The 27,464-nt window shown below is 36.8% G+C and overlaps 1 protein-coding gene and 1 pseudogene across 1 annotated transcript; both read left to right on the forward strand.

The window, feature by feature from the left end:
• The first annotated feature begins 9,974 nt into the window (after positions 1-9,974).
• LOC143645065 (diphthamide biosynthesis protein 3-like) lies at positions 9,975-12,178 on the forward strand (annotated as a pseudogene).
• Positions 12,179-17,240: 5,062 nt separating this feature from the next.
• Positions 17,241-25,372, forward strand: LOC143644305 (stromelysin-1-like). The gene is made up of 10 exons (XM_077113120.1): positions 17,241-17,392; positions 18,158-18,402; positions 18,484-18,632; positions 18,739-18,864; positions 20,389-20,553; positions 20,749-20,893; positions 21,843-21,976; positions 22,391-22,550; positions 23,860-23,963; positions 24,982-25,372. Exons 1-10 carry the CDS (start codon positions 17,288-17,290, stop codon positions 25,080-25,082), a joined length of 1,434 nt encoding a protein of 477 aa, XP_076969235.1. The 5' UTR covers positions 17,241-17,287; the 3' UTR covers positions 25,083-25,372.
• The last annotated feature ends 2,092 nt before the right edge of the window (positions 25,373-27,464 follow it).

The following is a 27,464-nucleotide window of genomic DNA, read 5'->3' on the forward strand; positions in this document are numbered from 1 at the left end:
GAACAACCAACTTTGACTCAAGAAGACATAGATGACCTCAACAAACCAATCACAAGTAAAGAAATTGAATTAGTCATTCAAAAGCTTCCTAAAAAGAAAAGTCCAGGACCAGATGGCTTCACATGTGAATTCTACCAAATGTTCCAGAAAGAATTAGTACCAATTCTCCTCAAACTCTTCAAAAAAATCAAAGTGGAGGGAAAACTACCTAATTCATTCTATGAAGCCAACATCACCCTCATACCAAAACCAGGCAAAGATATTACAAAAAAAGAAAACTACAGACCAATCTCTCTAATGAATATAGATGCAAAAATCCTCAATAAAATTCTAGTAAATCATATCCAACAACACATTAAAAGAATTTTACATCATGACCAAGTAGGATTCATCCCAGGTATGCAAGGATGGTTCAACATAAGAAAATCAATTAATGTAATACACCATATCAACAAATCAAAGCAGAAAAATCACATGATCATCTCAATTGATGCAGAGAAGGCATTTGACAAGATTCAACATCCTTTCCTGTTGAAAACACTTCAAAAGATAGGAATACAAGGGAACTTCCTTAAAATGATAGAGGGAATATATGAAAAACCCACAGCTAATATCATCCTCAATGGGGAAAAATTGAAAACTTTCCCCCTAAGATCAGGAACAAGACAAGGATGTCCACTATCACCACTATTATTCAACATTGTGTTGGAGGTTCTAGCCAGAGCAATTAGACAAGAAAAAGAAATACAAGGCATCAAAATTGGAAAGGAAGAAGTAAAACTATCACTGTTTGCAGACGATATGATACTATACGTCGAAAACCCGGAAAAATTCACAACAAAACTACTAGAGCTAATAAATGAGTACAGCAAAGTAGCAGGTTACAAGATCAACATTCAAAAATCTGTAGCATTTCTATACACTAGTAATGAACAAGCTGAGGGGAAAATCAAGAAACGAATCCCATTTACAATTGCAACTAAAAGAATAAAATACCTAGGAATAAATTTAACTAAAGAGACAAAAAACCTATATAAAGAAAACTACAAAAAACTGCTAAAAGAAATCACAGAAGACCTAAATAGATGGAAGGGCATACCGTGTTCATGGATTGGAAGACTAAATATAGTTAAGATGTCAATCCTACCTAAACTGATTTACAGATTCAATGTGATACCAATCAAAATCCCAACAACTTATTTTTCAGAAATAGAAAAACCAATAAGCAAATTTATCTGGAAGGGCAGGGTGCCCCGAATTGCTAAAAACATCTTGAGGAAAAAAAACGAAGCTGGAGGTCTAGCGATGCCGGACTTTAAGGCATATTATGAAGCCACAGTGGTCAAAACAGCATGGTATTGGCATAAAGATAGATATATTGACCAATGGAATCGAATAGAGTGCTCAGATATAGACCCTCTCATCTATGGACATTTGATCTTTGATAAGGCAGTCAAGCCAACTCACCTGGGACAGAACAGTCTCCTTAGTAAATGGTGCCTAGAGAACTGGATATCCATATGCAAAAGAATGAAAGAAGACCCATGTCTCACACCCTATACAAAAGTTAACTCAAAATGGATCAAAGATCTAAACATTAGGTCTAAGACCATAAAACAGTTAGAGGAAAATGTTGGGAGATATCTTATGGATCTTACAACTGGAGGCGGTTTTATGGACCTTAAACCTAAAGCAAGAACACTGAAGAAGGAAATAAATAAATGAGAGCTCCTCAAAATTAAACACTTTTGTGCATCAAAGAACTTCATCAAGACAGTAGAAAGACAGCCTGCACAATGGGAGACAATATTTGGAAATGATATATCAGATAAAGGTTTAGTATCCAGAATTTATAAAGAGATTTTTCATCTCAACAACAAAAAGACAGCCAACCCAATTACAAAATGGGAAAAAGACTTGAACAGACACCTATCAGAAGAGGAAATACAAATGGCCAAAAAGCACATGAAGAGATGCTCAATGTCCCTGGCCATTAGAGAAATGCAAATCAAAACCACAATGAGATGTCATCTCACACCCACCAGAATGGCCATTATCAACAAAACAGAAAATGACAAGTGCTGGAGAGGATGCGGAGAAAGAGGCACACTTATCCACTGTTGGTGGGAATGTCAAATGGTGCAACCACTGTGGAAGGCAGTTTGGCGGTTCCTCAAAAAGCTGAATATAGAATTGCCATACGACCCAGCAATACCATTGCTGGGAATCTACTCAAAGGACTTAAGGGCAAAGACACAAACGGACATTTGCACACCAATGTTTATAGCAGTGTTATTTACAATTGCAAAGAGATGGAAACAGCCGAAATCTCCATCAACAGAAGAGTGGCTAAACAAACTGTGGTATATACATACGATGGAATACTATGCAGCTTTAAGACAGGATAAACTTATGAAGCATGTAATAACATGGATGGACCTAGAGAACATTATGCTGAGTGAGTCTAACCAAAAACTAAAGGACAAATACTGTATGGTCCCACTAATGTGAACAGACATTCGAGAATAAATTTGGAATATGTCATTGGTAACAGAGTCCAGCAGGAGGTAGAAACAGGGTAAGATTATGGGCAATTGGAGTTGAAGGGATACAGACTGTGCAACAGGACTAGATACAAAAACTCAAAAATGGACAACACAATAATACCTAATTGTAAAGTAATCTTGTTAAAACACTGAATGAAGCTGCATCTGAGCTATAGGTTTTTGTTTTGTTTTGTTTTGTTTTGTTTTGACTTTACTATTATTACTTTTATTTTTGTCTCTATATTAACATTCTATATCTTTTTCGGATATGTTGCTAGTTTTTCTAAACCGATGCAAATGTACTAAGAAATGATGATCATGCATCTATGTGATGATGTTAAGAATTACTGATTGCATATGTAGAATGGTATGATTTCTAAATGTTGGGTTAATTTCTTTTTTTCCATTAATAAAAAAAAAAAAAAAAAGAGAAGGGGTAATTGGAGCTGAAGGGATACAGACTGTACAACGGGACTGGATATAAAAACTCAGAAATGGACAGCACAATACTACCCAATTGTAATGCAATTATGTTAAAACACTGAATGAAGCTGCATGTGAGGTTTTTTGTTTTTTTTTTTTCTTTCTATTAATGTTTTAATTCTTATTCTGTTGTATTTTTATTTCTTTTTCTAAATCGATGCAAATGTACTAAGAAATGATGAATATGCAACTATGTGATGTTATTAAGAATTAGTGATTGTACATGTAGAATGGAATGATTTCTAATTGTTTTGTTAATTCTTTTTTTAATTAATAAAAAAACAAAACAAAAAAAATAAAAAAATAAAAAAATAAAAAAACATTTTTAAAATTTGTACATTTAGTCATTATCATTATACACTCTAGGCATTCCTAGATTATGCCATCTCAGTCTGTATCTATCTTTCTTTCTGATTTCATTTGTGCCCCCAGCCCTCCTTCCTCTATCATTCTCACACTCAGCTTCATTCCCTGTTTTAACATAATTGACTACAGCTAGGTAGTATTGTGTTGTCCATTTCTGTGTTTTTACATTCAGTTGTTGCACAATCTGTATCCCTTCAGGCTAATACTTTTTTAACTGACAAAGAGCATTATCTGATACTGTTTGGCTCAATTTTTAAGGTTTAAGTTAAATGGTTAATAAATTATCAATAATAAAATCCTTTACCTATTTCAAATTTTTTTACATCAGTCAAATTGGCATAAAAATATCTTAAGGGAGATGTGAACATAACATGATTTGAGAAGAAGTTTTTCCACTTATGCTCTAAATTCATGACTTTGAACAGCATGTTCCCTTCTTGTAATTTAATAAAATATGACTTTCAAAAGGAAGGATTGTGAAATGCAGATCAGACAACAGAGGTATTGAATCATGTGTGAATGCTCAGAACCATAGAATTGGATTTTGTTGACAAGCACTTAAGGGATTCATGTCCAGAACAATTTTGCTGATTTTTCCAGGAATTGGAACATTGACTAACCTCTGTGAGTGAGGAGGCTTTGTGCATTTTTTTTTTTTTTGTCTTAGCTACACCTAGTAACTGCTCGTAGGCATGTGTCCTAACTGGGTCACATCTGGGCAGCATGAGTGGAGGATGATGGGCACAAAAGATGGGCTTTAAAAAAAGACAGAATGGAAATCAGAAGGTCAGAAAATGATGAGAGATGGCCAAAAACCTGGAATTAACTATCAGACAGAAACTTGGTTAAGAGTTATATTTGTATATTTTATTTGTTTGCTTGTTTTTTCTTGTTTGCTCTATGGTGGGGTCACATTTCATTCTTTTTCCATGCAGGTATCATTTGTTGAATTTTTGCTTCTTTGCTTTTTTTGTTTGTTTGTTTGTTTGCTTTTTGTGGAAGTGATTGGGCTGGGAATTGAACTGGGGTCTCCCACATGGCAGGTGAGAATTCTACCACTGAACTATTCTTGTACCCAGTGCTCAGTTTTTAAGAATGAAAATTTGAGAGAAAAAAATTATGAGAAAGGTTAAGTCCAGGCAAGGCTGTGATAAAGAGGCAACATTGTAGGGGTAGTTGTAATGTGCAGACACTATGAAATCTTTTTTTAATTTGTTCTGTTTTTGTTTTGTTTTGATTTGCATGGGCATGCACAGGGAAATGAACCCAGATCTCCTGCATAGCAGGTGAGAATTCTGCCACTGAGCTCACCTCACCGCTGTGTTCTGGTTTTGATCGGACATGTTTGCACCATCTCTGCCTCTTACTGTTTATGTTGACTTGAACAAATGTTTTAATTTTTCTGTGCCTCACCTTTTTCATCTGTGAAATGGAAATACTAATCCTTACTTTGCAATGTAAAGATTAGATTGACCACATTACAAACTCTGAGGGGACTGAGAGTCATTTATTACTTGAAGTTATGTAACATAATGAAAGTAAAGTTCAGAACCTTAGTTCTGTTTTTCCCGCAGTATGGTGTTAATGGAGAGTAAGGTGGCACATCAAAACCAGCTCTGTGCGGGCTTGAGTTAGCTCTGCCTTGGCATATATCCAGGCCTAACTTTAGCAGTTACTACAACCCGAGTTTTCATTCTGTCATTCTCACATAATGCAACCCATTAAAAGGATGTGTCAACATTAACAAATCATGACTCAAAAGATGAGGTATCTCAGAGTCAAGGCAAAGCAGTGCCTAAGCGTATTGCCACAGATCTGTCAGGAAAATGAGAACCACCAATTATAGGTGTATGAACAAAATGTGGAGAAATCTGGCCCCAGGATAAAGCATTATGTATTCCAGGATTAAAGCAAAAGAACATGTGGATAGTAAAAGAAGAGGTTGTCCAGCCAAGGGAATAGCCTGGACTTCCAGAGGTGCTTAAGCCATGCAGTTAACAGACAGCTTTCTTAAGGCAAAGATATGCCAAGTCATGGAGAAAGGAACACAATCATATATATTTTTAATTGTGGTAGCATATAGGCAATATAAAATTTATCATTTTAACAATTTTGAAATATACAATTTAGTGGTATTAATTACATTCACAGGGTGCTATCATCACCACCATTGATAACTTTTCCATCACCCCAAACAGAAACTCTGCACTTATTAAGCATTAATTTTTCATCCTCTATAGTCCTTTACCCACCCCTGGTAACCTACAATCTACTTTCTGTATCTATGAATTTGCATATTCTAGTTATTTCATATAAGTGAGAACAAACAATACCTGCCCTTTTGTGTTTGGATTATTTCACTCAACATGATGTCTTCAAGGCTGACCCATGTTGTAACATTTTATCAGAACTCCACTGAAAGGAACCCAATATTCTTATTTAAAAAAATTTTTTTAATACCGAAAAAGACAAAGTAAATGCAAACATTCCTATTTTGATCATTCCGTTCTACATATATAATCAGTAATTCGCAACATCATCACGTTAGTTGCATATTCATCATAATCATTTCTTGGAACATTTGCATCTATTCAGAAAAAGAAATAAAACGAAAACAGAAAAAAATGTATACACATCATACCCCTTACCCCTCCCTTTCATTGATCACTAGCATTTCAAACTAAATTTATTTTAACATTTGTTCCCCCTATTACTTATTTTTATTCCATTTGTTTTACTCATCTGTTGACTAGATAGATAAAAGGAGCATCAGACACAAGGTTTTCACCATCACACAGTCACACTGTGAAAGCTATATCGTTATTCAATCATCTTCAAGAAACATGGGTCCAATTTTTTTTTTTTCTTTTTTTTTTGTATGCTGTTTGGGTGGGAATCACATTTCATTATTTTTCCATGTGAGTATCCCATTGTTACAGCACCATTTGTTGAGTTTTTTGTTTTGTTTGTTTGTTTTTGGGGAAGTGCATGGACCCGGAATCCAGTCTGGGTCTCCCACATGGCAGGTGAGGATTCTACCTCTGAACCACCCTTGTACCCACCACCTCACCTTCCCCATTCTTACCACAGACGAGCTGTTTTAAATTCTTCTTCCAAACTTCCAATTTATAAGACTCAATGCCATGCCAGGCTTTCTTTGTTCCACCTGTCCTTTTTCTGTCTGTATCATCTTTTCCTTCTCAGTTATTTTTATTTATATTTACAACTTTTCTACTTCCTCCTACTTCACTTGGATGATTATAATAATCCCTAAACCAGTCAACTCCATTTTCTTCATATTCTAATCCACTTCAATCCCTGCTGCAAGATAAATATCCCAGAAGCACAGTTCTGATAGCACTCATCTGATCAAAAACTTAAATGCGAACATTCTCAGGCAAAGAAGACATTTGGTTAGTAGCCACTGAAGCAGAATTTCCTTTCCCAACTTTGCACGAAAGTACATAAAAAGAAAGGAAATTTAGAGCAGCTGGAAATAAAAACCTAAAACTGTGGAATTATAACCCATACCAAACTCTGAAATCTGTTCTGCAACTAATTGCTGCGATGTACTTTGAAATTTATGGCTTTTATGTATATATGTTATTTAAAGAAAAGGAGGTGTATAACAGAGAAAATGGGATTTAACAAATGATTATGACAGCTGAATCATTATTTTGATATTTCCGTTGGTCTCTAGTGTCTTGAAGCAGCTAGAAGAAAACAAAAAACATGAAACTGTAACCCACACCAAATTTTAAATCTGTTCTGTTACTACTTGTTAAAAATGTACTTGGACTTCCATGAGAGAGACCCGGGTTTGATTTCTGGACCATGCACCCCCCCCAAAAAAAATGTACTTGAAAAATTATTACTTTTTTGTATTTATATTTCACAATAAAAAAACACATTAAAGCATAATAAATAAAATAAAATAAAGGGCAACAGTGGCTCAGTGGCAGAATTCTCACCTGCCATGCCAGAGACCCAGGTTTGCCTCCCGGTGCCTGCCCATGTAAAAAAAAAAACAAAACATTGAAACTAATAATTAAAAATAAAAAGGAAAGTTTGTAGCATTAAAAATAAGATTGCTTTTTTTAGAATGAAATTTTCCATTATCTATAGGAACAATAAGCAATCTTTGGATTGAAACAAAGATTTGTAGGCCTATTTATGTTTGCTTTATGAAATCACAGTAACTTTAAGCCATTGTGAAGAGCTAGAAAGATATTTTTCTCCTTATCTCTCTGTCCAGAGGCACAGGACTACATTTATTTTGCTAACAATTAGAAAACACTGAAAGCCTTTCTCCATTGCATTGGCAAGGATTTTGGAAGAGAGATAAAGATTATGACTCCATAAGAAAGAATGAAGTTCTAAAGGATACGACAACATGAAATTTGAGGACATTACGTTGAGTGAAGTAAGTCAGGTACAAAAGGATAAATACTGAGCTCACTAATGTCAACTAGTTATAATATGTAAACTCAAAGATATAAAATCTAGACTATAGGTTACTAAGAGATAGGAATGACGCTAGAGAATGGAGGATGACTGCTAGGTCGAACTTAAATGTTTGGAAATGGGTGATGGTAGCATGTTATTGTAAGTATAATTAACAATGTTGAATTGTGGGTGAATGTGGTGGAAAAGGGACGTTCTTAATAAAGGAAGTTCTGTATTTAAAAAGTTCTTTCATGAACTAGAACAAATGTATGACACTATTACATGGAATTAAAAATAGAGCAGTATATGGGAAAAAATGTACCTACTGCCACCTATGGACTATAATTAACAGTAATATCTTAATATTTTTCTTCAGCAGTAACAAACATACTGCACCTATACTGGGAGTTAATAATAGGGGAAAGGATAAGAGACTTGAGCTGATTTGGGTTTTCTTTATTATTTTATTTCTTTTTTTTGAATAATGAAAATTTTCCCAAATTGATCGTGGTAATGAATTGTTCTAGTTTGCTACCTGCTGGAATGTAATATACCAGAAATAGAATGGCTTTTAAAAGGGGAAATTTAATGAGTTGCTAGTTTACAGTTCTAAGGCCAAGAAAATTTCCCAATTAAAACAAGTCTATAGAAATGTCCAATCTAAAGGCATCCAGGGAAAGATACCTTGGTTCAAGAAGGCTGATGAAGTTCAAGGTTTCTCTCTCAAGTGAGAAGGCACATGGTGAACACAGTCAGGGCTTCTCTCTCATCTGGAGAGAGAGATGGCAAACATGGCATCAACTGCTAGCTTTCTCTCTTGGCTTCCAGTTTCATGAAGCTCCCCGGGAGGTGTTTTCTTTCTTCATCTCCAAAGGCCACTGGCTCGTGGACTCTCTACTTTGTGGTGCTGCAGCATTCTCTACTCTCTCTGAATCTCTTATTCTCCAAAATGTTTCCTCTTTTATAGGACTCCAATAAACCAATCAAGATGCACCCAAATAGGTGGAGATATGTCGTCACCTAATCCAGTTTAACAATCGCTCTTGACTAAATCACATCATCCAGGGAGATGATCTGATTACAGTTTCAAACATACAATATTGAATAGGGATTATTCTACCTTTATGAAATGGGATTTTGATTAAAACATGGATTTTCTAAGGGGCATACTTCCTTTTAAACCAGCACATGAATGTACAACTATGTGATGATTAGCCATTCATTGTATACCTTGGATGATTGTATAGTGTATAAATATATCTCAAAAAAATTGTGTTGTGCAAAATAAGCCAAAAACAAAAGAACAAATATGCTAAGTTCTCTCACAGAACATACTTATAAGAAAATAGGAACCTTAGTTTGTGTGTCCTTATAGCAACCACATTTAGTCTGAAGGTGTAAATGTATTCCCAGAATCTGAGACACTGAGCTGTATGTGTATCAGCTGGTATTTCCCTGGAACTTCGAGTAACTCTGTGATACCTAAGACCCAGAAATGGAGTGCTGCAGTCCTGAAAGTTAGCTTAATAATAAATAATAAATACTTACAGTAATCGAACAGGGTAAAAGATGATAGTGTATGTATTTAGACCTTAGGCTGCTGTATGAGACCAAAAGCAGAGGGGTTTATTATGCCTTGGACCCTAAATTTTCTACAACACATAATCTAATCAATGTGTCTTAAGAGCTTGTTTAAACAACCCAAACTCCTGGACCCCAGAACAGAAATGTGGCCTTGTAATTCTGTATAGCTTAATTTAATTTCAAAATACATCTCAGACTGTGGTTGACTGATAATTAAAGAGTATTGCTAGAGTCCCTTCAGGGTTTGAGGGAAATATATATATACGAAATGATTAACCTTTCCCATCTGGGAAACCTCCAGTACGCTCTCAACCATTCAGGATGTCCAAAAAAATAACCAAGCCCTTGGTTTTGAGGTTTGCCCTTATGAAAAAGGGAAAAACAAAGACTACCCATAACAAAACCTAAGAGTTGCTTGCAGGAAACCTCTTTGTTGCTCAGATGTGGCTTCTCTCTTTCTAAGCCCAAACTCTGCAAGGAAAATCATTACCCTCCTCCCTACATGGCACATGATATTCAAGGGTAAAACTCTTCCTGACAATGTGCGGCATGACTCCTGGGGATGAGTCTGGCTTCTGCACCATGGTTTGGACAACACCTTCCTGACCTAAAGGGGGAAAAGAAGTGTAATAAAACAAGGTATTAGTGGCCAAGAGAGATCAAATGTAGTCAAGAGGTTATTCTGGAGGTTATTCTTATGCAAGCTTCAGTTAGATCTTGCTAATTGCCATGGTTTGCTAAGCCCCAAACAATATCGCTTCTGCTGACTCTTAAGAACACCTAGGGCTCAAACTGAGATTCTATAAAGTTTTCATGCACTAAGTTCACTTTCCTGAAATCTATAATTCCCAGAGGGTTCCCAGGACAGATAAATCCTGAAATCCAGAGGGACCAGCCACTCCAAGATTATGAATTAATTATATCCCTCTATCCTTTAGTGTTGACAACCCTTCTCAACATGAAAAAGTTAGAATGGGCATTGCCCAAAGATCCCTATAGGTTGAGAGAAGGATCAAAGGAGAAGGGGTATAACATAGAAAATAAGATTTAACAAATGAGTTCGACTGCTGAATCACTACATTAATATTCCTTCTAGCTTCCAGTATTTTAGAGCAGCTAGAAGGAAAACATCTGAGATGGTGGAATGGTAGAATGATAAACACTGAGATCTGTTCTGTAACTATTTGTTAAAGTGTGCTTTGAAAATTATTGCTTTTTTTCTTTCTTTGCTTTGTATATATGCTACATCTTACAATAAGAAACTTTTAAAAATTGCATTAAAAAAAAGGTTGTGACACAAATTTCATACTCAACCAAGATATCTTCTATAGGCAGCATTCATTGCAAACATGCTCAGATATGCAAGGACCAGTAAAATTTACCATTTACTAGATGATATTGGGTGAAAAAGTACATAAAAGCATACAATTACTAACTGAGGGCTCAAAATTAATAATTCCTTAGTGGGTAGGTCAGGCTACCAAGTGCTTAATAGAGCTCTCTTTACTAAGCTTGTCTGACAAATAACTTCTCTGCTTCAGTGATAGATCATCAGGTGCATGTTGCAAACTGGGGTAAGCATTGGTCCACAGTACTTCTCACACCTATTTCTCCTCTGCCTCCACTACAGTCCTCACTTGATGAAAGAATTTCTCAAGCAACATTTATTTTAATCCTACAATTGGATGGAATATACTGTTTTGTTGGAGTACCACAAAAAGCCTTACTTGATGCTATCATGTTTCCACAATTGGAATACTTGTGCCAGGAGTATTACAAAATGCTCCTTCCCTCTATAAAATCAGAGTTTCCTGGAGCCACATAAGAGCCTTTGTCATTACCAAGGAATTTCAGTGATGGATTTCAACATTTTTAGCACTTCAACTGAGTCAGCAAGTCATTATGTGTTTTTTTGTATGCTGTACGGTGGGGGTCAAATTTCATTATTTTTCCCACGTCAGTATCCCATTATTGGGGCATCATTTGTTGAATTTCTGTTTGTTTTTTCTTTTCTTTGTTTGCTTGTTTGTTTTGGAAAATGTATGGGCCAGAAGCCGAACTGGGTCAGCCATTAGGCTTTTATAAATGAAGAAACCATTCATGGGCAGATACTATCTTTCCCTAAGTCCCTCTTGCAGCTCAAACTTTTGAAGTTTCCTGTGGTAAACAGGCAAAAAAATCAGCATTTAGGTCTTTGAAAAAGATGAGGAAAAACCTGAAGCAATATATTTTGTCCTGCAATTCTGATGGAATAAGGGCCTTAGTAGAGTGTTGAATACCTTTCTTTAGCTGGTGGGATTCATTTGAATATATATGAAAAAAAACCCTAAACACCTTAGCTGCAAACTAATTACCTTCCATGGTCTGATCGCAACCTATCTTCCCCAGCTGTATTTTTCATTACTATCCTTCGCAGATGTTTTTACTTCAATAAAAAAGTAACTCTTGGAGTTGTGTCTATTTTTTTGTACACGGAACCAAAATTCCCACACTAGAGCATGCTGATCGCACCACCAAAGTTAGACCCACAGAAGTGGTGTTGGACAGCGAAGGGACAGCCCTTTTGCTGGCTCCATTGATAATGACAAGGCAGAGACTTGGGACTTCCAGTGAAATGAGCACTCGGAGATGTATTTCTGCCCTTGCCCCGTGGAGATAACCACTCCATCACCAAGAATCTGTATATGTGTGGAGAAACAATCCCAGCTCTTTCCAGCAACAAAGAACTAGTCAAATGTTCAAAAAGGCTTTAAAAATCCAAATCTCAAACAGTTGAAAATGAGGCAAGATAGAAAAATCAAATACAAAACTACAGACATCTTCAGAGGACAAACTTTTTGTGGTTTGTTGTTCTGTTACAGAGTGTGGATTCTTTCTATCAGCTGCCATGTTCACCTTCAATTAAGAAAACAATCCACAGCATGACATACCTGGATTTCATGCATCAAACTTTGAGTTGCAAATGTCCTTAATTATCCATCCAATTTTTCAAAAAAAAAAATTTCAAATCAGTACTTTACTCACCTCAGTTTCATTATTTTTACATCTTAAACCTAATACCTTCGGTATCTGGTAACAATCATCTACCTCAAAGTCATCAGTATTCCTTGACAAAAGAGGGATTGTATTTTTTTCCTTGCTATTAAAATTAGCCATTCCTTTGAAATTTGACATCAACTTTGCTATTCTAAACTTAAAAAATTAATGTCATTGTAAAAATGTTCATATTCTGTTAAGCATGCCTTTTCTGTTATGCTTCATGCATAGAGTGCTGGTTGTGGTATTAAAGAGAGAACACAGTGAGATCATAATTTCTCCAGAGCTAAAAGTTAGTGAATAAGAAAAAAAAGTTAAAAAAAAGTGAAACGGTCAAAGAATATTGAGTTTCTTTTTCTATATTCTATATGTTCCTTGAAAATCAGGATAAGATAAAGACAAGCAGCCAAGGGAAGCAAAATTGGTTAATGAAATGAGAGGAGCCAAACATGTCAACTTACTAAATGAGATGCTCGAATGATTTTGCAAGATCAAAGCAAATAACGTTTCTGTGTTTGGATTTTGTTTGTTTCTTTTTAGAAAAGGCTAATGAAATTGTACTCTAGTTGGGGTTAATGTCCAGTCTTTATGGCTGGAGGTAATATCATGCTGATATCTCTAAAAGGTGAAGGTTTTACAATGGCATGCTTGCTGAAGATGAGCTTGAAAACTGGAGGGCTATTCTGAATAAATATGCTTATGGGGGTACATCTAATGTGCCATAACCTGTAACCGAACCAGACATTCGATCTTACAGAGAAATGTTGCCCTGGAGTAAAATATATAATAATATGCTATTTGTCTTTCTTTTCTGCAAGGAGAAGTAGCACAAAATTAGAATCACTTATATGGAAATTCAAAAATTTCCTTTACATAGCAACTTTCCTTTGTATATGTAAAGTTGAAAAAATAAACTGATGCCTGGCAGGTTGTTTGGGAAATGACTTCTGCAATTAAAGAAAAACAATGACTTGCTAGAATTTGAACATTCTTTTACTGATTGATAAATGTGCTACACCCACTTACTGGGGTTTAAATTAAAACACATGTGTAGAATTCTGACTGCCTTTGTAACATGTGTAGATATGTGTAGATATACTAAATCCCCATGGTACATTTTGTGAAGCATTACAAAGCATATTCTTGAAGTGTTGAGAAATCTCACTGCTGCTTGGGATACTAGCACCCCTGAAGTAATTTACAACTCCTTTGCAAAAGCTAGTCTTGGAACCAGTGACTGTTCAAATGAACAGAGCAGGATACATGATAAATCTGACTGGAATGAGCTACCCCAAATTCAAATGTTGGAGGTTTGTAGGTATTGATGTCACGTCAGCTCGCTCTGCTGATGTGGAATTTCAAAGAGCAGACTCCCTTAACATAGGTCTATTATGAGTAGAGAGGAATGGGAAGAAAAGTTGCCAAAGTCGAAACATCTCTGGAGAAAAGAAGCATGAATAGCACTGACCATCAGTGATTGGTGATAAACTGCAATCTTTGGAATGATTTTGTTTCCAGAGCACCCAAATCACTAAATATGTTTGGAACTATGGAAGAACTGTTGGGATTCAATCCAATGTTAAACAGAAAGAGAGAAAAGGGTTGTTTTAGATATGACTAAAGTTCTATGGGATTTGTGTCCCTTATTTAGCTCACCCAAGTCTTTCTAAGAATGAATTCTTAGTCCAGGCTCTGCTTCTTATTAGTTTTGTAATCTCTGACAACCAGTGGATTCCTTTCCTGGAAGGAAAGTTGACTGGATAAGATGAATTCTATCTGAATTGTCAGTTCTACAACGTCAGGTGTGAGAGCTTGCAGGAACGGAATTGGCAACTGCAACTTCTATAAACTCAAACTATCTATATCATGAATTACAGAGAAGGAGGCTCTATTTTTCAAGAGCTTGATGTTACCACACTTTTGAATTTGAAAATTAAAAAGACAACTGTTTAATTGGTACTCATACACTTTAGTGTACAGCTCCAGAAAGAAACACTTTCCTTGGAAAGCACCCAATATTTTTTGATAACTGTACATATTAAATATTACCTGGATAAAATATGCTAAATAAAGTCAGATAATTAAAAAAAAAAAAAGTAACTCTGCTATTTCCCAAGTAGACTCTCAACTCAATTGACTCTACATTGTTGTTTATTCTGTTCCTGGATTGTCCTTCCCATCCAAATCATTCCAGGCTCAATTCTGCCAATTTATCATGGGTTTTTGGAAAGAAAACACCTTTTTTTCTGCTTAATTCCTATACAAATTCTCACTTTATGCCTTATAAAATAAGTTATGCAGGGATCATCTCCTCTACTCCTTCCTTCCCCTACCTTCATGGTCCCTTCTTTCCTGCTTCCCATCTAACCCTTCCTTCCTTTTAATCTTTCCTTTCTAAATAGTTAATTTCTTGAAATTTCTCTTTTAGATTTTATCTCCAAATCCACAATCTTCACTTAGATATTTTTAAGCATGTAAGACTCAGACACTCAATAAATGAATGCATATCTGAAAGAATGATAATATCAACCGGAGGAAGCAATGATCAGACTTTGTCTTGTCTGATTAGTCATGGAGAAGCAAGATAAACATGGAGACGAATGTGAAAAGTTGTCCCATTGAATGTTGCCTGGACTAACTGCCAGTTTTTGAATCTAAGTTTTGATCTGATAAATTTTAATTTTAATTTAATTCGAGCCCTCTAGATTCCTGGGAAGTCAAACTTATAAAACCAACCATTATCTGTTTTCTGTATATATTCAGCCACCAAAGCACAGGGATGTTCTATGGAACATTTTCATTTCTGTGAAAACCCAATTTTTTAAATCTAGTGTTCATAGCTCTCCTCTACATTGGGTATATTTACTCTTTCTCTCTTCCTCTCTTTCCTTCTTCTGTTCTTTTCCTTTCCTTCTCTCCTCACTCCTGTTTTTTCCCCTTCTTCCCTTCCTCTCTTTCTCTTTCCTTTCCTTGTTCCACTAAATGACTCTTTAATTTACCTATTCTTTCTCTAATGCATTGCCCTTTTAAATTTTGACTTCAAAATACAATCTACTTCTTGCATTATCAGTAAACTCCCTGGTTCTATAATCTTGGTTTGGATATCCTGAAGAGATATGAATGAGGATTTTGAGTATATAAATCTTCAATTCATTCTTGTACTACAGAGACTTACGAAGACAGCGTGAATCTTTTTCTATGGAAATAAAACATTGTAAGAATTCAGTTGTTAGGATATTTGGAAAATATGATATGCAAAATCTGGGAATTTAGAAACATCTGCATGATTTGTGAAATTTTTTAAACTTTTCATTCACATTTATGATTTTTGCTTTAAGCCTTGCATTCATAATTAACATATTATGTGAGCAATTTTGGGGTACCTACTATATGTCAGGTACTATGGTAAGTACTAAGAGTATAGAAATAAAGAGAAAAATACATATCTTCAAGAAGCATTAGTAAAATAGGAAGACATAAATAAAGCTATCACACTACACTTTCAGTATGAAAAACACAACAGCAGAGGCATATATAAGACACCATTGAATAAAATAACTTCTCAGAAAAAGTCTTTGAAGTTATTTTAAAAGCTGACATGTGGGCCATGCTCCATGCTACAGTGCAGACTTTTTACCCAACAAGTGACAAGATGACTTGGCCAGCTTAGTGCACAGCCAAGCCTCAACACATGTCTGATCTTCAGGTCTCAGGACGTTTTGCCCTTCCGAAAACAAAAAAGCAAAAAAGGCAAAAAACAAAGTGTAGTGATCAGGGAAGGAGGTTTGGAGGTGGTAGTTGTAATAAGAATTGTAAAATGTTTAACACAATTTTTTCATCTGTGAATGGTTAGGGTCTTTCCTGTGAGCATTTATCACAAGCCAATGAAATGAATCATACTCTACTTGAACAGAAGGGAAGAAAAGGGAAGAGAAAGCAAGGAAAATGTCGAGTGAGCATGGGGAAAGAATTTAGGATGGCTTTTCTCTTCTAATTTCAACACCTACTAATTTGAATTTAGGGAGGAGGAAATGAGATTGAAAGAGATAAGAAAAATAGAAGATAAAGACAGAAGAGCATTTTGCTTCACTGAGCACTTATTTCATTTCAATTCTATGAGGGAATTGATGTAGTAGCTATTATGGGTTTATTACTCATTAATAAACTTGGTACAGAATTAAAGACAAAAGAATGGACACATCTCTTTCTTCATCATAAACCCTCTTTACCCTATCCTACCTTTGAATATTTCCTCCTCCAAAACTAGCAAATCCAAGCAAAATATCAATAGCAGGTTTTCAAAGCAAAGACAGAGTGTAATAGTATACAGCATAGACAATCGCTTTTCATCTTCCTATGTAATATTACATTGTATTTAATTTTTAAAGTGCTCTTAAATAAACTGCATTTCCAAGTTCTGCACAATTCTTTTTACCAAGTCATCCTGTTTCTCCTCTCATACACACAAACATAAATTGTCTAGTAAATTCCAGTGATTTTTTTTTTCCCCTAGAGTGAAAAAAAAATCCCAGTTTTCTCCTTTACCAGAACAGGAAGCATTTCCTGGAGATTAATCACTGTTTTGCCTGGCAAAATTGGAAAGGTTGAGAGAAATTAGTAAAGTAGGTTATATCATTCTACTTGAATTCAGAATTTTTGGAAATGGTCCTGCTGTCAGTTGGATGAAAAAATCATGAGTCAAGTTGTGGGTGATCTAAGCAAACACTGTCACTCTATAAAAGTTGGTCTTCAGAGGGTGGACTTAGAAGGAGGCAGGCAGAGAACGAGGTGTTAAGACAACGTAGAGCTGAGGAAGACCAGTGGAAATGAAGACGCTTCCAGTCCTGCTGCTGCTGTGGGTAGCAGTGTGCTCAGCCTATCCTCTAGGTGGAGCAACCAAGGATGAAGACACCAGCATGGATCTTGTTCAGGTAATTGTGGAGGCAGCTGTCACACCCACCGGAAGGGCCATCTGATGAAATTATCTCTTGCCCATCTTTAAAACCTACACAGGATGCGTCTAGCTTATGGTGTAGAATAGTTCAGGGATATAGGATAATACAATGTTGGATGAGGAAAGATCTCAGAATCACATTGTCCAGGCTCCTTCTTTTAGGTAGGAAGAAATGAAGGCCAGAAATGTTAGGTGTGGTGTCTGGATCACACAGTGCTCTATAGCAGCAGCATCTGACTTGAGACACATGAATAAATGGAGAGGTTATGAAACATCTCTTGCCTTGGACCTTCTTTAGGTATTTTGATACTCAAATGTAATTTTAGCTAAATACTTATATGGCTAGCATATATTTAGGCAAAAGGACTTGTCTTACTTTTTTCTTAAGCCAGATACTTGTGAGCAGTATAAAGGAGAAAATTGAGGAAAGTGAGTAAATTTACCTGAAATATACAATTAAGCCAAAAGAGGTTTCCTTTATAGGTCTTATTTCCTTTAAGTGAGCTGGATGTTTGCCCCTCTTTTCCATTTCACGTTCACTGCAACACAGAGGGGAAGCAGGCTTTAATTGAGGGCATGAAGGGGAGGCTTTACTTGAAGAAATCAATGGAAATATTATATTTATTGATGTTTCAACAAGCTAGAGGAATGTTTCAAATAAATGAAGAATATGAGCAATTGTCCAAATTATCATGAAGACAAGCAAAAAAAGAATAACCTAAAATTATACTTATTCCATTAGCAATACCTTGAAAAGTACTACAATCTTACAAAAGATGTGAGGCAGTTTGTTAGAAGAAAGGACAGTGGTCCTGTTGTGAAAAAAATTGAAGAAATGCAGAAGTTCCTTGGATTGGAGGTGACGGGGAGGCTGGACTCCAACACGCTGGAGGTGATGGCCAAGCCCAGGTGTGGAGTTCCTGACGTTGGTCAATTCGATACCTTTCCCGGAGTCCCAAAGTGGAGGAAAACTCACCTCACTTACAGGTAACGGGACCAAAGAGATTTTCACATAATATCAAAACTTTGTAAGTTACTATCACTGGAGAAAATGTTTTCCTCTTACAGGATTGTGAAATATACATTGGATCTTCCAAGGGAGGCTATTGATTCGGCCATAGAGAAGGCTCTGAAAGTCTGGGAGGAGGTCACTCCTCTCACATTCTCCAGGGTGAATGAAGGAGAGGCTGACATAATGATCTCTTTTGCAGTTAAAGGTAAAAAACATAAAATGTATCTATTTGTTTGGTGTTGTTTTATTGGAAAAGGTTAAAAATAAAATCCTAATTATCTACCTGTCCAATAATTTTTTTCCCTGTCTAGAACATGGAGATTTTTTCCCTTTCGATGGTCCTGGAAAAGTTTTGGCCCATGCCTACCCACCCGGCCCGGGATTTTACGGAGATGCTCACTTTGATGATGATGAACAGTGGACAGAGGATAAAGTAGGTGAGTTAAGCACCCCTCAGGATGATTTTGACATTAATTTGTTTTTATATTTGGAAAACCATAACCATGAATGCTCAAGAAATGATTGCTCTGGATTTTCCAATGGGTAAGGGAGCATCAGAATTTTAATTTTAATTGTTACTGAAAATACTTTCAGATCTCTAAGGAGTTTATTTCCTGACTTGGTAAGCACTATATAAGAAGAAAAATTGCGTCTTTCTTTGATGATCATGGACCCGGGGGATCTTAGCGCCATTGTTATTAAGGGCAATTTCTCATTATGTTGAATTTAATTTATCCAACGGATAGTGTATTACATTAAATCTACACTGACCCTAAGATGTACCCGTGATATTTTTTGTGTATTTTCCCCTTTACTTCTTTCCTCTTCAAAACAGAAATCAGAAACTGAGGTTCCCTTTTAGGTTATTCTGGTTAAATCACATTTTACTCTTCAAAGTTAAGCAGTGTTTTCATGGATTTTTAATGAAGATTAACCCCCAAATATGTTGTCAAACTGTTCAGGTAAAAGATTGTTTCTCAGTTCATAATGTAGACTTTGAGGAAGGATTTCCAAAGCATTCAAACAAATAATGCTCTTTCTAAGATTTGGTTGGGATTTATAATGGAAATGCAAACAGAGTCTCCATGGAGAATACAAATGTGAAGTTAGTGCTGGATAAAATTATTGGTTTGATTGAATCAAAACTTCTTCCCTCAAAGTCTCAATTGAGAACTTTCCTAGGGTCATGGGTAACACGCATAACACTTACAAAGTAGATTTACTTGCTGTGTCAATCATAATTACACAATTCTTTCTAATTTCACTATTATATTGTTTTTTGGTTCTTCTCATTGTTTTAAAATCTGAGTACAGCCACTGTTTGTGTGGCCAAAATAGTTCTTTTTTTTAATGTGTGAGAAATGTGAGACATGACTGGGCATGTTATGTTTTAAACCAGTTTTTTTTATCCTATGCATCAATCATTGTTAATCTTTTTGGACTCAACATGTATTTAATAATGATGATGAGTCTGAAAAATCAGGCAGGGCAAGATCCTAATGGAAAGTAAGATAAGAATCCTTGTTTAAGGATTTCAGATTGAAATGTACAAACCGTGATTCAGTATTCCTACCCTGAGACAGTGTTTGGCTTTATATTTTAATTGACATATGAAAAGAAATATTATTGATATGCTGAATAATTGAGTTCCTTCTACTCCTGAATATAAGAAAAGGGATCTGGTTCTTGAGAACCAGTAGGCTTCTGAGACTTGCAGTGGGAAAGTGGGAGTAGGATGGTTGGGTGGAAGTGAGGGCAGAATAGGATGTAGCTGGAAACTTTATCTCAAAGACCGATTTCAAATATAAGTCCTGAGAAACATTTAGTCTTCCATTAAGTGTGAAATCAGTCAATTGATCAATTAACCCACAAGCAATGAAGTGAACAAGTATGCATAGCTGACCAGTGTAATATACATGCATTTAAGAAATAAGTAACAGTTACTTATATTTCTTTTATAGGGGTCAATATGTTCCTTGTTGCTGCTCATGAACTTGGCCACTCCCTGGGTCTCTCTCACTCAACCAACACTGAAGCCCTGATGTTCCCAGTCTACAACCCAAACACAGACCTGGCCCGCTTCCGCCTTTCTCAAGATGATGTGACTGGCATTCAGTCCCTCTATGGTGAGTGACGCTCAACAATCAAGCTCTTCAGAATTGTTGCTTTTCAGGAAAGCTTTACGATGATGGTTTTCAGGAAAGCCTTAAAATGCTATTTAACGTTTCAGCTCAAAGCATTTGAGAATGCTTAGGGAGCTTACTAATTGACAGAAGCATCGCCTTTCTCCTAATGCTTTCCTCCTGCATCTGTTCCTTTAGGAGCTCCTACTGCCTCCCCTGAGGAACACTTGGTGCCCACGGAACCCAACCCGCCAGAGCCTGGGACACCAGCCACGTGCAATCCTGCTTTGTCCTTTGATGCTGTCAGCACCCTGAGGGGAGAGATGCTGTTCTTTAAAGACAGGTCAGATGGGAAGACTTACAATGCTTAGGAAGGAAAACAATCAGGAACTTTTAGAGATTTTTGAATATTTAAAACGAAATAGAAGTATTTCCTCTGAGCCTTGAAAACACTGAGATCTGGTGCTGTCAAGTTCATTTTTTCAAGCCTCAGAATGATTTGATTCTTGTCCTCTAATTGTTGTTCCTAAATACCTAAGTTACATTTTTTTCCCCAAAGGCACAAGTAGATCTCTAGAATAACAATTTTTTCTTTACATCCTTTAAAAAGTACACCATGATAAGCATTATATGGCCTATTTTATTGGATGGTAAAACATTCAAACTGTACAAAAGAGAAGAAAGTTACAAGTGAGTCTTTGTGCCCCAGTTCTCAGATTCATCCACAGTTAAGAACTGTCGTATTTGCTTTCATAATTGCTCTACACAAATATAAGTATAGACTTAGTCATAACACATACACATACAAACATATTGGTATATATATATATATATATATATGTATATATATATATATTTTTTTTTGCATGGGCAGGCACTGGAAATCTAACCCAGGTCTCCAGCATGACAGGCGAGAACTCTGTCTGCTGAGCCACTGTGGCCCGTCCAGCTTATATTTTTGAAAAATGTAAATGATGCTATAATGTTCACATTATTTGCATACAGTGCAGTTATTTAAAGCTTACACTTGGCTAACTAATTTGCATTTTAGGATAACTCTGCTTCCACGGAGGATATTCCTCTGGCATCCTATGGCAGGCAATCCAATGCAGGCTGCTGAAGAAGAAGGAAGGATATTTAATCTGGCCAGTGGCAATAGGCCTGACTTACTCTGTCAACAAGCCTAGCAGATAAGAGAATGGGTGAAGATGAGTGAGGCAGGACCATGAGAAGAATATGCTAAAGGTAGAAGACTGTTTTTCAGTTTACATTTCTCCTTTTATATATTACAGATATTTTTGGCGCAAATCCTTACAGAAACCTGAGCCTGAACTCCAGCTGATCTCTTCATTTTGGCCATCTCTTCCTTCAGGGATGGATGCTGCATGCGAAGTCATTAGCAAGGATACAGTTTTCATTTTTAAAGGTAATTTTCATCTAATATTTCTTTAATTTGCAAAACAAACCCTCTCACAAGAAAATTAAAAAGGACTTTAGTTTTCTCTATTACATCAAATTTTTGTTACTTTATTACCCTGTTAATAAAGAAATAATCAGGAATACTGTTATTTTATTAATATTTTACAGATGTTAAACGTGAACACAGAAAGAGAAATTGTCCAAAGTTGCAAATCGTTCATTTGAACTTTGTTCATTCATTCAGGCATGCATTCATTCAATCTGCAAATTTTTGTTACATGCCCACTGTGAGTTGGTAATTAAATCTGAAATGCTGGCTTCCTCTTTAATACAAAAATAAAATATGCTAAAATGGATTTCTAAAACCAAAAGGCTTAACTGTTATCAATTCAACATGACTCTGAACTATTTTTTTTAACAGGAAATCAATTCTGGGCCATCAGAGGAAATGCGGTACAAGCAGGTTACCCAAGAGACATCCACACCTTGGGTTTTCCTCCAACCGTAAGGAAAATTGATGCAGCCATTTCGGATAAGGAAAAGAAGAAAACATACTTCTTTGTAGAGGACAAATATTGGAGGTAAAATGCAATCAGATAACTTTTGGGGGGTTTCCTTTCACAGAATATTTTTTTCTCTAAAAGAATTTCCCTCTTGCCTTGGCTTCTTCATGTCTTGCCTTGGCTTCCTCATGCACAGAATGGGACTTTAGACAACTGTGGGGAAGTACTTTAAGACATAGCAGTACCTCATAATAGGCATTTATTTTGCTTATTGTACATATTTTGAGCCCCATGTATAATAGCCTAGAACCTCCTCTCTGGGATGTTGCCCCTCCTGCCTGGAGCCCCCTCTTTTCCTCTTTATCTACCTAAGGGCTTAGGTGATCCTCAAGGGCCTTCTTTAAACTCACCCATTCATTACCACAAGCAATAGCAGCCCAGCTTCATGGACAGAACCAAGAACTCACCCAGGGGCTGATTCCTGGGTCATCTGCACAGGTTCTGAGACATCAGAGCAGATCAGTCCAAGTCTGCCCAGTGCACCCAAAACATATTATTGTGCTCTGTTTCTCATCCCAATCTCTCTTACTAGGAGGCTGCCATAGGAAACGTAGATATTTAGGGTGGGGAGGGCAGCATGTATGGTAGAGAACAGGAAATATGTACTTAAGATTAATTATTCAATTTACATTATATATATAAATATATATATATTTACACCCTCCTGTCTTTGTGACTGATACTTTCTGTACAGGCTTAGGAGATGCAATAGAAGTAGCATTTATTACAGTATGGTGTTGCCCCTGTTTCTGGTGGAGATATGATTTTAAGAGCCAGGTTTGCAGCACCATCAAAGTTACAGATTTCTGTAGTGCTAAGCGTGTTACACGTTTTTTTTTTTAAGTTGCATATTCATCATGTCTTAGAACACTTGCATCCATTCAGAAAAAAATAAAAAGACAATAGAAAAAGAAATAAAATGAAAACAGAAAAAAAAAAAAGATTACACCTACCATACCCCTTATCCCTCACTTTCACTGATCACTAGCATTTCAAACTAAATTTATTTTTACACTTGTTCCCCCTATTATTTACTTTTATTCCATATGTTCTACTCGTCTGTTGACAAGGTAGATAAAAGGAGCATCAGACACAAGGTTTTCACAATCACACAGCCACACTGTGAAAGCTATTATCATTATTCAATCATCCTCAAGAAACGTGGCTACTGGAACACAGCTCTACATTTTCAGGCAGCGTGTTATACATTTATTTACAGTCCTTGGACAGTTTAGCTGGAATTCCCCATTGAACCTAGCATGATTTATGGGTTTTGGTAGCATACCATCTACACAAGGCTGAGCTTTCTTTCTTTTACTTGGTACAGATTTGATGAAAGGAGACAGACAATGGAGCCAGGCTTTCCCAGGCAAATAGCTGAAGACTTTCCAGGGGTTGGCTCAAAAGTTGATGCTATTTTAGAAGCATTTGGTAAGAGGACAATTTTTCTGGGAGTGGGACACTTGAAACATTTTTAAACCACTTCCCTTCTATTGCAATTTACCAACTTTTGTATGAATTTTGACTGCTTCATATAATAAGTTGTTTTGAATGATAAAGATAATTGTCATAAATTGCTTTACTTTATTTTATGTATGCAGATAAAACCAAAGGGCTCATGTGTTGCGTCTTTACATCTAGAGCTATTATCTATCAGATTACCAAATCAGTATGAACATACCTTCAGGTATGGGTTCGGTTTAGCAATGGCTGACTGGCTTCCTTCTCCTGCCCTTCTGTTGCTGCTACTAGGTCCCAGGGAGACCTTCGCTGCACTCCCTGGGTAGTCAGTCATTGCCCACATTGGTCAGTTGTAAAAACTTACTTTACCCTGTGCTCAAAGTTAATTTTATTTGTCCTACTTAGGAATAGGTGGGTGGCAGCTGATGATCTCAATTGAAAGGAAACCTGAACATCCTGTTTGCAGAGCCAGAAAGGGTCCTCTGGGGCTTTAAAGGGGTTGCTGTGCTTCTCTGAGAAGCAAAAATGCCCCTTAGACTGCAGTGTAGAAAATGTGCAGGAGGCACAGTGTCGAGAAGACAGAATATAAAGAGATCATATTTTCCAAACAAGCAGAGAATTTTATTTGACTGAAAGTGGAATGAACTAATAAACCGGAGCCTGAATTTGTCATCAGACAGTTAGCATGGAGTGCTGCTTCCATCCTTTCCTTGCTGATTGACCTTTGGAGGACACCTAAATCTGTCTAAACCTCAATTTGCTCATCTGTAAAATGGTGTTAATTATATTTGCTTTGTTGGGTTGCTGCAGTGATCAATGTAAAAATCACATAAAATGCTTAATAGTCCCTGGCACAGAGTTAAATTCCGTAAGTGCTTTCTATTTTTAGTTAGCTATTATTTTGAGTTTATGTGTTGACAGATGTTTTTAATGGGAAAAAAAAAGCATGAACAAAAACCCTCACTCTTTCCCTTGTCTGTATGTGCAGGTTTTTTCTATTTCTTCGATGGATCTTCACAGTTGGAGTTTGACCCTAATGCAAAGGCAGTGACCCGTGTTTTGAAGAGCAACAGCTGGTTTAATTGTTAGGTGAGGTGCTTAAAAGGCAGAGCATGGACTTTAAATGAAGCTAATAATTCTTTATGTAAAATCTTTGTAACTCGAAATGCTTCATTTTCTGCTGCATGTGCAGTGACTGGAGAATGCAAATGTGAACTGCGTGTCTCGCCATTCCTCCTTATATACTACAGGGCATTAAAACGGGCTACTGTTTGGTCACAAACAGTAACCCTTCACAAGACAAGGGGAAAACACTCGCATGGAACCGACAAGCGATTGTATCTACATAGGCTATTTGCTTGTTATTTAATAAAGATATGTCCGCTATTTTATTGATTGGTTTTTGTTTTTGTTTTAAGAACAAGCCACTCTCACGAACCTGGCACTTTAAGGACTGAGCAGTAGAGGGTGAGGTGGCAGGATTAAGGTCTCCCAATGGGCTCCACGAAGCTGCAGAGATTCTGCCACGTGCACCCTGCAAACAGTATGCTTCGTTCAACTAGCCAGACATCATATGGGTCCCTAACACATCTAGGAAGAAAGATTCAGGAGAGTTGTCACCTTGTAGGGCAGGCTCTGGGAAATATTGTGAAGCAGAATTCTAGAATCCTAGCAAATCACCTGGTCTGTGCACCTTGTTTTACAGGTGAGGAAATAAAATGGGTCTTCATCTTTTCCTTTTACTCATATATTCCTTCAGTGAGGCCCTCTCCCCTGCCCTAAAACAAAACAGATTTTCTCATATTCATCCTATTCATCCAATACCTTCTTGTACTCATTTTGTATATGGCTGTGCCCAGAGGTAAATATCCATGGGCAGATGCTGATTCTGAAAGGTTTGTCATTCTGAATTTGTATATCTAGCACAATGCAATGTGTATGGTAGGAACTCATTTACTCATTAATTCATTCATCCATTTGACAATAATTTATTAAACCTATCCATTGCCAGACATTCCTCTATCTGCTAGGCATAGGAACCTGAGCAAAATGGACATAGTCCCTGTCCTCACTGTGTTTACAATTCAGCGAGAAAGAATATATACACACAAGGAAACACATGAACATGAAATTGTAAATTTAATGTTTCCCAGCTGCTAGGAGAAGTCCAAAATTGAGGTATCAGCAAGGCAATGTTTCCTCCCCAAGGACTGTGGTGTTCCAGGGCTGGTGCCAGTGGTCCTTGGTTCTTAGGATCACTGGCTTTTCTGTCACATGACAATGCTCATGGCAATGTCTTTCTCTTCTGGGTTCTGTCGAATTCCAGCTTTAGGCTCTTCGCTGTGGCTTCTTTCTACATCTGACTTTCATTCTGCTTACAAAAGACTCCAACCTACTTCAGTTGGCCACACCTTAACTGAACATCTTGAAGAGATCTTATTTATAATGTGCCCACCACAACCAGAATGAGAGCCAAGACCAGAGTATGTCCAAACTGGGGTACACAATTAAATCCACCGCAAAAGACAAAGAAAAAAAAATCATCTTTTAAAAATAATAGTGTGACCTATTTTGAACTAGTAGTTTCATAAGGACTCTTGAGGGATTGACATTGAAGCAGAGATCTGACAAAATGGGTAGAAGCTAGCCAGGGAGAGGGAGAGGTGAAAATGTCCCATGAAGAGGAAGAATATTGCAAAGGCCCTGAGGTGGGAAGAACCTTGGCATGTTCAAGTAATTAAAAGAGGTCCAATTGACTAATTATACAGGGAGTTGGTGCTTAATTGAGGAGTGTGAGGTGAGGGTTGAGGCATAAGATGATGTTACAGGTAGTTAGAAGTCAGATCAACCTCTAAACTAGGTGTCCTAGTTTGCTAGCTGCCGGAATGCAATATACCAGAAACAGAATGGCCTTTAAAAGGGGGAATTTAATGAATTGCTAGTTTACAGTTCTAAGACCAAGAAAATTTCCCAATTAAAACAAGTCTATAGACATGTCCAATGTAAGGTATCCAGGGAAAGATACCTTGGTTCAAGAAGGTTGATGAAGTTCAGGGTCTCTCTCTCAAGTGAGAAGGCACATGGTTAACACAGTCAGGATTTCTCTCTCAGCTGGAAGGGCACATGCCGAGCATGAGGTCATCTGCTAGCTTTCTCTCCTGGTTTCCTGTTTCATGAAGCTCCCCGGGCGGCCTTTTCCTTCATCATCTCCAAAGTGCTGGCTGGTGGACTCTCTGCTTCATAGTGCTGTGGTATTCTCTGCTCTCTCTGAATCTCCTTCATTCTCCAAAATGTTTCCTCTTTTATAGGACTCCAGAAACTTATCAAGACCCACCCAAATGGGTGGAGACACGTTGTCACCTAATCCAGTTTAACAACCACTCTTGATTAAATCATATCTCCAGGGAGATGATCTGATTATAGTTTCAAACACACAGTATTGAATAGGGATTATTCTGTCTTTATGAAATG

Source organism: Tamandua tetradactyla, chromosome 8 (genome assembly GCF_023851605.1).
Source record: "Tamandua tetradactyla isolate mTamTet1 chromosome 8, mTamTet1.pri, whole genome shotgun sequence".
Taxonomy (NCBI): Eukaryota; Metazoa; Chordata; class Mammalia; order Pilosa; family Myrmecophagidae; genus Tamandua; species Tamandua tetradactyla.

Bases quoted from the DNA above. Each gene is read 5' to 3' on its own strand.
- LOC143644305 (XM_077113120.1), top strand. From the start codon at position 17,288: ATGAAGACGCTTCCAGTCCTGCTGCTGCTGTGGGTAGCAGTGTGCTCA. The intron at 20,554-20,748 runs GTGAGTGACGCT...CTGTTCCTTTAG, and splicing joins TGGCATTCAGTCCCTCTATG to GAGCTCCTACTGCCTCCCCT. The intron at 22,551-23,859 runs GTAAAATGCAAT...TACTTGGTACAG, and splicing joins GTAGAGGACAAATATTGGAG to ATTTGATGAAAGGAGACAGA.